The sequence below is a fragment of the Ctenopharyngodon idella genome, chromosome 20 (genome assembly GCF_019924925.1).
Source record: "Ctenopharyngodon idella isolate HZGC_01 chromosome 20, HZGC01, whole genome shotgun sequence".
Classification (NCBI taxonomy): domain Eukaryota; kingdom Metazoa; phylum Chordata; class Actinopteri; order Cypriniformes; family Xenocyprididae; genus Ctenopharyngodon; species Ctenopharyngodon idella.
The window spans coordinates 4,293,817-4,308,381 of record NC_067239.1 but is presented as its reverse complement, the minus strand read 5'-3'; the positions used below and the strand labels follow the sequence as shown (position 1 = coordinate 4,308,381).

General features: G+C 35.6%; 1 protein-coding gene across 1 annotated transcript in view; it reads left to right on the top strand.

Moving 5' to 3' along the window:
* dab1a (DAB adaptor protein 1a) overlaps positions 1-14,565 on the top strand; it is a 262,859-nt gene that overhangs the window by 131,823 nt on the left and 116,471 nt on the right. Inside the window, 1 exon segment of the mRNA XM_051875803.1 lies at positions 6,216-6,416. Coding sequence (XP_051731763.1) covers positions 6,350-6,416 — 67 coding nt within the window. The 5' untranslated portion in view covers positions 6,216-6,349.

Here is a 14,565-nt window from a genome sequence, read left to right as displayed (position 1 = left end):
CCTTAAGAAACCTGTCCGATAGTGTCATGAAAATGACACAAAATCAGCCTAAATATAAATATACTGGCTAATCATTCAGAAAACTCAACGACTATTCAGTTATGATAATTTTGAGAATTTGGTTTTTAAACATGAACACGAAATAAACACATTGCAGTTTGCAAATTTGATATATTAATAATATACACAACCATTTAAAAGTATCAGGTCAGAATGATTTTTAAAATATTTTTGAAAGAAGTCTCTTATGTTCATCCAGGCTGCATTTATTTGATCAAAAATACAGTAAAATAGTAATATTGTGAAATTTTATTACTTTTTTTTAAATAGTGTAGCTTATTATTATCAATGTTGAAAGTATTTGTGCTGATTAACATTTTTTGTGGAAACAGTGATAATTTTTTTTCAGGATTCTTTGATGAATAGAAAATACAAAAGAAAATGATTTATTTAAAATAAATATCTGTTGTAACATAATTAATGTCTTTACTGTCACTTTTGATCAATTTAATGTGTTTTTGCTAAATGAAACTATTCATTTCTTTCAAAAATAATAAAAAAAAAAGGTATATTGTGAAGAGTTTAAGCCACACAGTAATGAAAAATCCACAAAATAGTGAGTATTTCATGGTTTTGGTTTTGTAAGCACATCTCCTCAGAGTCCTGCAGAGCTGTGTTTTATCTCACCAAACATTTCGCTACATCTGCAGTCAGTTCTGAAATAAACCGATAAAGAAAAAACACGAAAGGCAACCTCAAATGATTTACTTCTATGTCTGGTGGCTTGGTCACCACTTTTCATGCGCAGTAAACTTCTCCGGCTCACCCACTTTCCTATCATGCTCTGAATGTGTGGCGTGTCCCAGAGGAGACCTTAGCCTAGATATTAGAAATATCTCCAGCGCCTCAGGAGAATGATGCGCCAAACCTCGCCTTATGTCTCGTGGAGGAAGAGAGGAGGGCAAATCGCAGAGAAAAATATTCAGTTTTTGCCTTCATGGAGAAATTGTCATCAAGCTAATATATGTCTGACAGGAAATGTGACATGATTTTTTTGTTTTGTTTTGTTTTGTTTTTTTTGCTTCATGAGAACCATTCATGGAGAGTGTTAAAGGGGTCATGAACTGAGAAATCAAATTTTTCTTGAGCTTTTGACATATAAGAGATCATCATACTATAAGGATATCCTGTAAGTTTCAAAAACCTTCCTTGTTAGTCCAAAAACAACTTTTATTCACCTATAGGTGACCGCCTCTGTAGAAAAAAAATCAATGCCTACTTCATTATTGCAATGTTATCCCCGCCCACTGGCGTGTTAGTGAGATGAGGAGGAGAGAAGTGCGATACAGGACTAAAAATAACATTACCTTTCAAAGGATCCTAATGCTAGGAATATGGCTATTTATTTTCAACAATATTAATGTCTCAGTTGAGCTTTATTTATTTGTATTCGATACATTTCACTGTGGATTCTTTGGAAATCAGTCGCAATTTCGGAGCAGGCTTTGCAAACAGACATTTACGATGTGGACTCGACAGTAATGCAACAACATGTAAGTAACTGTGTTAATTCTAATGCCTGATCTGATATGTAATGATTCATGTACAGTCAGATGTTCTTTGTCTCTGTGTCAGTAAATAATCTGTTATTTAAATTGTGATTAAATTATAGAAAGCGATCAAAGAACGCTCCCTTTACAATCGCTGGAGCTGTCAATCAAACAGCGCGAGTGTTCTGGACACGCCCCAAAATTCCCGTTATATTCAACGAATCTCTTATTTACATTGTGTTTGCACTGTTAGTCATGATGAAAGCATTCGTTAGTGTGCAGAAATCAAAATACAATGAAGAGATCACTGCATTTATGCACTCAACAACATGTCTGTGATGTTCATCACTGCAACCTTTCATGCCACAATCTAAATATAATGCCATAGATCTAAATGTAATGCTATAATCAACACTTTTCACGATTAGTTAACCTTGAGAGCTGTAATAGTAAAAACATGCTAATAATATTTAGCTATTTCATATGCAAAGATGTTAGCCAATCACAGCAGTGGGCGTTTACACTGAAGTCTCACAGCAGACACGCCCCTTAAAACAGAGCGTTCAAATCAGAGGGCTAAAATCAGGGTAGGAAAATTATGACAATGTTTAATGTAAAAATCATACTTGCATTATAAGTGCACCCCAGGAAATATTATAAAACAATAAAACAATGCAATTCATGACCCCTTTAAGATATTACTAGGAAGAGAGGAAGAGAATAGGACAAAAATATGACATTGCAGGTCAAACCTGCTCAGCCCATATGAGCATCAAGGCCCAATATATGTGAAGAACATATGTTGACTGCTGTGCCACAATTTTTCATTCTATATTTGTTTTTGTTTTTTGTACATGTTCGATACACAAAAGGTGAAGCAAACAATAGAATTTTTTTCCCCTGAAAGTGACAATATGACATTGACAGATTTTCAGTGCAGGACAGTGAGCCAGCTGGTCTGAATAGTATCAAGGATTATGCCATTCCAGATGTACAGAGCGAAGGTAAAGAGAGAGGCTAATGAAAATGGAAAGAAAAAGGCTAGAATGGGAAAATGTTTAGTGGAGAACTCGCTCTCCCTCTCTCCGAGAGATAATGGCAGTAATTGGACTGACTCACAGCTCCTCTCTGTGTGTTTCTCTCAGATAAAGAGCGCCGCGTGAATCTCTGCTGCTCTGCGACATGCTCTCTCCATTCGGAATTAAATGTTCTGCACACAATGTGCGGCGCGTGGCCAGGCGGTGGCTGAAGCTCAGGGCTGGAGCTCGAAATGAAATGGCTGTTTAAATCCCCACGGCGGCGGCTTACAGTGGCCACTACCCCGGCCTGCTGAGCGGAGCCCGGGACTTTAGAGGATTTTTGCAGACTAGCCTCTCAAAGCTACTGCGCTCAGAACTGATGTGTTTGGGCTTTAACTTCGCAATACATTTTGTTTTTTTGTGGGGCAGACTAATTCTACTGATTTACTGGTATTAAAGCTTTACATTTCGGACGTGGGTTTGGAACTGAGCTTCTAAATCACATCCAAAATACTCCATATCTACACTGCAAGTAAATCTGATACTACCAAATATTTTTAAAGGGATAGTTCCCCCAAAAATGACAATTGTGTCATCATTTACTCATGACGTTCCAAACCTGTATGACTTATATATTTTCTAACACTTTACAACAAGGTTCATTAGTTAAACATTAGTTAATGTATTAACTAACAGTAACTAACCATGAGCATACATTTGTTACTGTATTTACTAATCTTCATTAATGTTAGTTAATGAAAATAGTTGTTTGTTGTTTGTTCATGCTAGTTCACAGTGCATTAACTAATATTAACGAGATTTTAATAATGTATTAGTAAATGTTGAAATTAACATTAACAAAGATTAATAAATGTTGTAGAAGTGCAGTTCATTATTAGTTCATGCTGAACCTTATTGTAAAGTGTTACCTATATTTTTATTTTATACATATATTTACATTATTACAATACATTTTGATTACATTTATTACAAATTTTAAGTAATTAAGTAGTTATTTTCATTTTTATAATTTATTATTATTATTATTATTTTTTTACATTTTATGTTTTTATTTTATACATATATTTATATTATTACATATTGATTACATTTATTTTAATTTTATTATTTTATTTTTTAATTAATGTTTTGAACTTTTTAAATTTTAAATGATTTTTAATTTTAGAAATTAATATTTTAATATTTTTTATATTTTTGTTAATATTTTTAAGACATTATTTTAGTGTTTGAAGTTCAACTTTATTTAAACAAAACTAAGAAATGAAATTTTTATATATATATATATATATAGGTTTGTAACAACATGACTGCGAGTAAATAATAAGAGATTTCATTTTTGGGTAAACTATCTCTGAAAAAATTCTCTTTTTATTTTGGTAGATTAGATCAGAAAGCCATAGACTCATGTCCTGCACTCAGGTTGTTCTGCTGTGTTATGTCTTAGAGGCATCGACTCATCCCAGTCGATACATCTCGAGGTGTATCGATTTCTAAGTGATGCCATGTTGTTCGGTCGGCCTGCCTGAGCAGTTAGCGCCGGTCCCTGCGGTCTCTTCTTCGTCTGATTGCTGTTGTGGGGCAGAGCGCAGTGAGGCGGAGCTGGTTTTGATCTGCTGATGGCTCTGGCACCTGCAGTGATGCTACAGTGCCACTGAGGCCAATTAACACATGAAAGGTGCTTCCCACCAATCGAGAGGACAGGGCTTGTTGCGGAAGTGAAGGAGGCGATGGTGGAGGTGCACAGGAAACTAAGCTGGCACTGTTTGCAATGACAAGGTGAGAGGCGAAAGAGAAAGGAGAGAGAGCTGATGAAACAATTTAGCGCTTCCTCCTGCCTCTTCCCCGCTGCAGGGAGAGGAAACACTGCGAGAAAACAAGCCAAAACCTCCTTCAGAAAGAGCGATGTCACACCGTGGAACATTATTAGCATCAACAATATTAACATTTAACATTTTCTGCAAGTTGTCATCTACAGGGCTTTCAGAAGACATTCTGGCCTGCTAAAGTTTTTATTCCAGTTTATTCCAGACTTGAATATGTTAGTTCATGAGAGAGAGAAAATAACAAAACAAGAAAAAAAAAAAAAAACAAACACTCTTTTACTTTAAAGTGTAGATCTGTAACATCTTTGTTTATTGCTAGTTTTAGTATTTGCTTCATATGGGCTTAAAGGTGATGTGTGTGATGTTATTTTTTTTAATCCCAGTGTACTATATATATATATTGTGTATATATATATATATATATATATATATATATACACATATGGGTTGGTGACAAATACTGTAAGAGAGAGTCCAAAATAGTAATAATAATAATAAAAAAAGAGTTTTTAATATTTTTATATTGAAATAATTTCACAATTACTTTCCAAATTAATGTAGAAACAATTTAAAAACAGTATATTTTAAATATTTGGCATCTTTTTATGAATGAAGGCCAGTATCACTGATACTAATACTACTGGTAGCCTACTGATATCTCTATGAAATTGATTTTTTAAAATGTTAATTGACATTCAACATTACAGTATAACCAAAAGCTATCAATTTCAATATTTATTAGGCTTTTAAAAAATAACTTTTAATTTAAGTAAACTTAAAAGAATCTTCACATAAACCCATTATAATAAATGTCATATTTACCTTTGGCCTTCCTTCCTGTCTAAATACAGATATTGAATAAAGTTATCAAACACTTTACATTCTTCACCGCATAAATTCTAAATTAAATATAGATTAATCCTTATTAAAGCTACAGTTTTCTCTGTTGCCTTTGTTCTTTGATTAACATTTATGACAAACATCACAGCAACAGGTTTATTAGGCTACTGTGACTTTAAGAGCTGCCGCTGCCGAACATGACGTGGATCTGACGCGCATCTCATTTTCTTACAACTCTTTAAGTTCATTTAAGGCGTTATTTAACCCCTTTAAGACTGCTCCTATGAGGATGCTTGACACAACGGGCATTTTGACATATTTCTGGGTGTTATTGTTTGTTCAAGCGCGAAAGAGAACTCGATACTGGCGTGTGTATTTCTGTGCACACGAGTCGTGTGTGTCACACATTCACAAATAGCGCGTTCTCGTTTTCTTGTGGTGCTTGAATGGTTTAAAGGCATTTTAAAAGTGTGTGAATAAGAGCGTGATTATATAATATAAAGCTAATTATGTCAGAAAAATGGATGCTGCGTTAAATGTTTTTAAATTAAAAAAAAAAAAAAAAAAAAATTCACATGCGTTAACGTGCTAATTATGACAGCACTATTGGAAGGTTGCACAATATGACATTTTACAACATGAACTAACCATGCCTTGTCATAAAAAGGTAAAATAATCTGTTATTTTAAAAGACTTGTCATTCTTGACATTTTTCTTATTTTCTTTGAACTTGTTTCAGTAATGTTTTTTATATAACTTGTTTTTTTATATATACTCATTATAGAATACAAGTCATTGTATGCATTAATTGCGTTTTTATGCTATTTTTGTGTGTCATGTCATAAGACCAATTTGGTAAATTATAACAGACTTCCCAATGCTATGGATCCATGGGCATTAAAATTATACCACAACACTTAGGTTAAATGAATTCAAAATGTCTTTTATCTCTTCCCTTGCAGCCCTTGCTGGGAGTGAATGAGATGCCGTGTCGAGGCTAGAGGCAGCGGTGGACTGTTCCCGAGTCAGTGGAAAGCCCCTCTAGATGAGCCAGTCACAGCCACCCAGCTGCACGGTAAAGGAATAAGGATTTAATATGTCAACAGAGGCCGAGCTCCAGCCTGCTGCCAGACCCAGCGTCAGAAAGGATTCCAAGAAGAGAGGTACGAGGCCCTCATACGGGCGCATGTGTAAACAGACAAACACACACTCTCAGCCGGGGGTTTGTTCAGTCTGTGGGGGTCGGCTTTAAAATCACAGGCATACTGTGCAGATACTACACACACAAACAATCACACATGCACAACACCATAGTGCTTAGAATACAGAGTGGATTGGAAGATTCGCTGAGGTCTTGTTTGTAACGTTTGGACAGAACTGAATGAATTTGTTTCCTATGCGTTTTTACATTTAGATAGATAGATAGATAGATAGATAGATAGATAGATAGATAACGTGTGTATAAGTGTGTTTGTGTAAAGCGATATCTTTGTCCTTTTAAAAGCTAAGGGGATTTCCCACAGTGCCAAAACAACTTCCTTGTTCTAACTCACTCATAAAAACAGTCTTTGCCATCATCTAATGGCGTAATAATGTAACTTTCACTGATACTATTGACACACCCTGTCTCAGTACCAAATACGACATATTATTTATATAAAATATTATTTATTGAACAACAATATTTAAATTAACAGCAATAGCCATTATAAAAGACAATAGGAAATAAACACAAGCAAACAATTCAGTTAAACGTACAAAACGTACATTTTTTGCTCTGGAACAAGTAATAGATTAATAAGACCAAAGATTGCCCGTTTGATGTACCCCAAATTAATTATATCTCATGCTTAAATTCCCGAAGGACTGGCCGCTGATGGCCTGGAGCTCGCATCTCCGAAAGCGTCTAAACAAATTGTAAAATAGGCGTTATGTTTATATATGAGTCACATATTTAAGATCTAAATAACTACATTCTTGCCTAAAAAACTCCTAAAACTAAATTTTGTGACAAAACAACAGTAGTATTTTTTTAAAATATATAGTGGATTTGCTCGACCGCCACAAGCGGAGTGATAGAAACGGTGAAACGGTACGAGTGCTGATACTAGGGGAATATAACACGGCTCTCAGCCAATCAGATTCGAGAACCAGAAAGAACTGTTGTATAAATATATATAAACGGTATCATTCACTATTTGTTGCTCAAGGAACCCTTCTTCTGTGTGGCTGTTTTTCAGGATTCTTTGATGAACATAATTTTATTTTTATTTAATGTGTTTAAATGGGTGAGTTGAGGAATTGAATTATCAACTCGTCCATTTTATAAGTTGAATCTACAGTACAATACTGTAATTCTTTAAATAAGGATGACTGTTCTTCCATGAAAGTTAAAATGAGTGGGATAGTTCCCTGGTGGATGCAGTATGGTATTTATGGTTTTTTCAGTGTGTCTTCATATGCACACTGCCTTGTGTTTTTCTGCTTAGAATTATCATTTACCATATTTTCCATGTCATCACCCTCATCTTTGCTGTGGTTCACACAGTAATGGGTACTCAGACAGATGTTTGGTGATGGGACCAGTGCCAAGGGGCCTGTCGGTCATTGTATGGGCACCGTATAGAGGGGACAGGCTGTTGCCTCTCTTGTTATAATGAGTCTTGTTGCACTGCCCTCTTGTGATGCACCACCTGTTCCTTAGCGGCCACACAATGGCGTTTTGTGCCAGGCCATGAGCCCATGAGACCGTAGCGGCACAGCTGAGGGGCGTAGTGACACCAGATGTCCCATAGAGCTAGGAAATGGAGATCATACAGCGAGAGCTGTGGTGTCTCTTTCTGACTTCTACATAGCATTGTATTGTCTACAAGCAAGTCTACGAACTTTATGAACTTCTCACCTCTTTTAAAGAGTGAGATATTCATATATCATCATATACTGTTTCTTAAAGGGTTAGTTCACCCAAAAATGAAAATTCTGTCATTAATTACTCACTCTCATGTTGTTTCACACTCGTAAGACCTTCGTTCATCTTCGGAACACAAATTAAGATATTTTGATGAAATCCGAGAGCTCTCTGACTCCTCCATAGATAGCAATATAATCACCACTTTCAAGGTCCAGAATGGTACTAAAGACATTGTTAAAACTGTCGACGTGACTGCAGTGGTTCAACCTTAATTTTATGAAGCGACGAGAATACTTTTCGTGTGCAAAAACAAAACAAAAATAATGACTTTATTCAACAATATCTTCTGTTCTATGTCATTCTCATACGCTGTTTACGTTCAGCACTTCCAGGTTCTACGTCATAACGCCGGCTCAGCGGCACTTGAAACGCTTCTCACTGGATCTCTTAGTGTTTAGTGATCGAGACCGGTCAGCATAAATGAATTTGTTCTGAGCTCGTGCTGCTGTCTTTCTAATAAACGGTCCATGCGGCGTGGTTCATACGAGTAGCCCTGTTCTGCTTTTGGCGCGTTTAAAGTTTCTCATACGCAACAGAAATGGCAGAATTGAATTGTTATTACTCACGGTTTACTGCTACACCTAGCCTAAAATCTAGTGCTGTCACCTTGTGTTGACATTGGGAAACTGCATGATTTGTGTGGCGAGCCGCATATAAAATGTTTTTAATAGACAAGCTGTGGGTCGTTTGAAATTCATCCCCGGGCCAGACACTTTGGACACTTTGCTTGAAGTGCTCATCATTTTAATTATAAGTCTCACAGATACAGAAATAATACACTCAAGGAAAGTCAACAGGAGGATCATCTCATTCCTTCCACCCTTTTTAATGCTTCAAACAATGTTGTAGACCATGTTTTTTGGTCAGAGTAGATATATATGAAACAACAGTGAAAGACTAGATCATTAACCTTTCTTTTTTTTTTTTATCTAGTAGCAAACAACAACAGATATAATTATGTCTCTGAGGAAGCACTTGCACACAAATATGCTTTTCCTGTCAATTGCATTGCCTTGAATATTTAAGCACTAAATAGTGCTTATTCTCAACCAGTCAACAGGAACAAACAACATCCACCTGTCTCTTCACCATCTTCATAACAAGCCTGACCTGCATCTCCGCTCCCTATGGAATGGATGTAATTGCACCTGCTGTCTTTTCCCCTAGAAACCGTTTGAGCAGGACAAACTATCGCGAATCCGTCTGTTTATGACCACAAAACAGCACTAATCTGTTGCTAATGACAACGACCTTCCACCCCTATGGGAACCAGTTTAATATGACCTACAGCATGCGGTTAATGACAGCCTTCTCCTCTTTCAAAGAAATTATCTGATCCTCCTATGAGCTGCTCTCTCCACATTGTACGTGCCTTACCAAGAGCAGTGGCCAGTAGTGGAGAATGTGGCCTATTACTGCCTTGACTAATTGAAATGGTCATATTTACAAGCACACACCACCAAAATATAATGTTGGACCGATGGGAAAAAAAAGAAACATATATATTAGTGCTGTAATATATATATATATATATATATATATATATATATATAGTGTGTGTGTGTGTATTTGTGTAAATATTTTTATTTATTTTTTAAGTATTTTAAAGGATAGTCCACACAAAAATAAAAATTATATATTCGGTATACATTTATTTTATTTTATTTTTATGCATAATATAATAAAGATTTTTTTTGAAGAATTTTGAAAAAATCAGTGGGAACCAAAATTGTTTGGTTACCAACATTCTTCAAAATATCTTTTATGTTCTGCAGAAAAAAGAAAGAAAGAAAGAAATATATACAAGGTTTGGAACGACTTGAGGGTGAGTAAATTATGCTTTTAAATAAGATAATCAAGGGAAGAAAATTCCTATATGTTTATTGTTGACTTCAAATAGAAATGAAAACCCATCCAAAGAAACACTTCAGTGTTTTACTGCAAATTCATCTCAAACAGCCAAATTAGACAACCAAGGTTGTTTGACATACCCTTGTACTCAAAAAATATAAAAATGTTGAACAAAATTAGGCAAGGTGAAACAAAACCCACATGAAATACTATCAATTCAATGTTGGGTTGCCACTTGATGTCCATTGTAAAATGTGGTTCCTGAAGAACAATCAGTTGAAAAGCAAAGCTTTAGACAATAAAGACCACCCACCATCACAGTCATCAGGACACTGAAGTCTTGGGATTACATCAGCGTAATGACATTGGTACACACACACTGAGGTTTTAAACATGCCGCTAAATTAATTGAGGAATAATGAAGCAGGGTTTTATGTGCAGTTGGGTCCCGGAGGTCCATAGAGGGAGAGCATAATAATAAGGAGAGAGAATACACACGCGCACGCGCACACGCACACGCACACACACACACACACACACACACACACACACACACACACACACACACACACACGTGTGAGAGTAAGTGCTCTTGGGGCAAGGTGTAATGAATATGAATGTCATTAGGGCACATTAGAACACCGCAACTAATAAATAAAGCATTCACTGCAGTGTTGATGAGCTCATCCCAGCTGCATTCAGGCCTTTCTCTCCCAACCCCTCCCCTTCTTATTTTTTCTAATTAATAACACAAATAGGAGTGAATTAAGCCCTTTATTTAACCTCAGCTATTGAGGAAGTGACAAGCGGCTAATCTGAAGTTATTTGTGTGTGTTTTCATGTTGCTGAAAAGGGTGTAGTAAAAATCACAAGATAAAATACACAATTCAGAACGATACTGTGAAATCGAAGCAGGCTAGGACATTTTCTTCATTAACACTTAATTTTACAGTGTCCTTGTTACTGTTACATGTACTTTAGTACTTTAGTTTAACTTACGCATGATTACAAGCAACTAACCTTAAACCTAACCCTAATCCTGTAGTAAGTATATGTAGTCAATTAATATTGCTCAGTACTTAAAGGGGTAGTTCATTCCTTTTGTCGTCATTTACTCAACCACAAGTTGTTCCAAACCTGTATGAATTTCTCTCTACTGTTGAACACAAAAGATATTTTAAAGAATGTTGGTAACCAAACAGTTGATGGACCCCATTGACTTCCATAGTAGGAAAAAAAAAAAACTATGGAAGTCAGTGGCTACCCTCCACCCTCTGTTTGATTACTGACATTCTTTAAAATATCTTCTTTTGTGTTCAGCAGAAGAAAGAAACTCATACAGGTTTGGAACAACTTGAGGGTGAGAAAATGATGACAAAATTTTCATTTTTGGGTGAACTATCCCTTTAAATGTATAATTACACTGTAACAAGGACACCTTAAAATAAAGCATAACCATTTTAGGTAACACTTTATTTTAAGGTGACGTAGTTACACATTACTACATGTACTTACTATAGTAATAACAATAAATGATATATAATTACAAGTAACTAACCCTAAACCAAACACTTAACTCTAACCATAACTCTATAGTAAGTACATGAAGTTAATTATTATTACTTAGTACTTATTTGAGCAAGTACAATGTAACTACGTCACCTTAAAATAAAATGTAACCGAATTTTATATTTAAATGTAATGTAAATGTAATTTAATATCAAGGTACAGTTAAGGTTAGATATGGACAAGTGAACAGAACATTATTTGAAAAAAAAAAAAAAAAATTTGGCATCTACGTGTGCACATTTCAACTGTAAACTAACGCTATCTCACGACCAATTCGTACATATTTTACTAATTAGAGTTTGCTAATTTGTACAAATTCGTACGACCTCACTCTTTTTGTCTAAACCTGAAGGGTAGGTTTAGGGGCGTGGTTAGGGGTAGGTCATTCGTACGAATTCATACGAATTTGGCAATTCGTAAAATACGTTGTACAAACTCGTATAAATTTGTCACCTCATAAAATACGCACAAATTGCCTTAAGATCTGGTTGATAAAACATAGCAAAGTGGTCATAGAAAAATCAAAGATTTTTGCAAAATCTATGAATAGTCATATTTTTCATGAGATCAGGTTGTAATTTATTTACGCCACAATGCGTGCTGGGAAACTAAGCACTGGCACATCACACTATTACAGTTAATCTGTAAATATACAAAAGATTACTGTAATACAGACAGAAAATCTGTGTAATTTCCCCAGCACATGCAGCTACATCAGTCATTTTCTGCTCCTGAAGTCACAGTATATCATTGACACTTAATTCTAATAAATTGTACTATTACACTAAAATTTCACCTGAAGTACAGCAGGAATACACTGTATGTAGATTTTGCAATGCAGGTACACAAAAGGAAAAAAAAAAAAAAAAAAAAAAACAGAAGGAAAAAGAGTTTGCTTTCATAACATGATGATTGCTGTTATTGTGTTCACGATCTTGTCAAGATCTTCGATTGAAGCTATTTGAGTGTATGAAAGCAAACTGTAATTTCACATACATGCCTCCATAGTAAGAAGAAACATTGTTATCGGAAGCGGGAGGCGGAATGTTTTCCCTGTTGTATTTTTAAAGAAGTTGTCAGATTCACAATACACTTCCTGTCAAACAAGAGCTTTAGTGGTAGGCATACATGTAAGAGCACAAATTTAAAATATATAGTGTATAGAGTGTGTCAGTGAGTGTTGTGGTATTGTTCGACAGAGATACCGTAATCACCAGAACCGAGTGTTTAATTGATTTGGTTCTGAATTGTGCTGTCTGGTCTTTTGTTGAAGATGTGGATCACTGTCAGAGTTGACATGCAGGGGTTTATTAAGCTTTGAGACCGGTCATTAAGCTGTCCAGATCTCTGTCTCTCTTCCATATTAACATCTCTCATTCCATCTTTTTATCCAGAATTCCATTTTTTGCCACAAATCACTGACTGGCAGCTTTAGATGGGGGTTGATTGCCAACGGGAGGGCTATGGCAGCTAAACAGTATTTCATCAAACATATGGACTAAGAATAAAACTGGAAAGGATTTTCAAATGAACAGAAATAGAACTGGATTAAAACCAAAGCAGATCTCTTTTCTGTGCTTCTGGTTAGCCGTCATGCGACTGGTGGTTTATTATCTCTAGTGTTATTCAGAACTGAATTGAGAATACCTTTTAAATTTCTATTCAAATCCTAAATTTGAGTTGAGATAGAAAACATGGTGCAGTACAATTTGAATATAAGAAAGAAAAACTGAAATGGAATGATAATCAATGAAATTAAAGGAACTACTTTATATTGGCAGTTATTATTATAATTTATAAAACGGTTAGTTCCTGTCCTTGATTCTGATTGGTCAATAACTGTGTTTTATTCACAATAAGACACAGCTATGACCTGCTTCACCCAACGGTTCTGTGTATCACTACACAACACCCTTAGCAACCACTTTTAGCAACGTAAAACTGTTTGTTGTCATTGATATTGTTCATTGAAGCTTACTGTATTATGTAGAAGAGGATTGTGAGAAAGAGATCGAGTGAGGGAGTTTATTACCTGCATTCAGATTTAGCATTTTCCTTCAGGTCAGTCCTATGTTAATAATAAAACATCTGTTTAAATGTTCGATGTATTATCTTGTCCTTTTAACAGTTGAGGGGTTTTCCCGTGACTGACAGCTCTATTCAAAGCATTTGTCAGTTGCGTCTTGTTCCGTGTTCACAACAGTTCAGTCTTTTCAATGTAAAAGTCTTCATTACTGACTGACACACTCATAAAGACAGTATTTGGCGCCATCTAAAGGCGTAATAATGTAACTTCTGTTGCTGTTCACGGTCAGGGACTATTTTTTCTGGCGGAAGGAAGGCTTTTAGTGAAAGTTTACTTCCTGAAAGTGGCATTGATACATATTTCTGGCTTTAATATTTGTATTGTGTGGTAACCGTTTTATAAAAGCAATAAGGTACTCGAGGCTAGTGCTTTATCGTGAATAAGTCACAGCTGAAGGAGTTGCAGGCACTCCGCTTCACGTTGTGTCTAACAACGCCCTTCAGCCGTGACTTATTCATGATACTGCACAGCCTCTTGTACCTTATTGCTTACTTATCATCCACCATTTTATCATCCACCACAAAAAAAAAAAAAAAAAAAGTCTGATCTCTCTAATTTACTGATTTAAGACATAATTCATGTCTGTAGTCACTTGTTCTGCACTGTCCCAAAAGTTTAATACTTAGGGTAGTATTTTTTTATATGTTTCATTTTTTAAGTCAAAAAAGTTCCTCTTCACAGCTGTAAGATTTCAGCTGTCACATCAGATATGGTTAAACTTACGAAATTTGTAAAACAAAAAGGCTGAGGAGCGACTTGAAGCTCTGACAGGTCTCAGGAGGGAGCATATGGTGTGCGGTGATTAAGACGATGAGGAGAGATTTGGGGCCTTTTG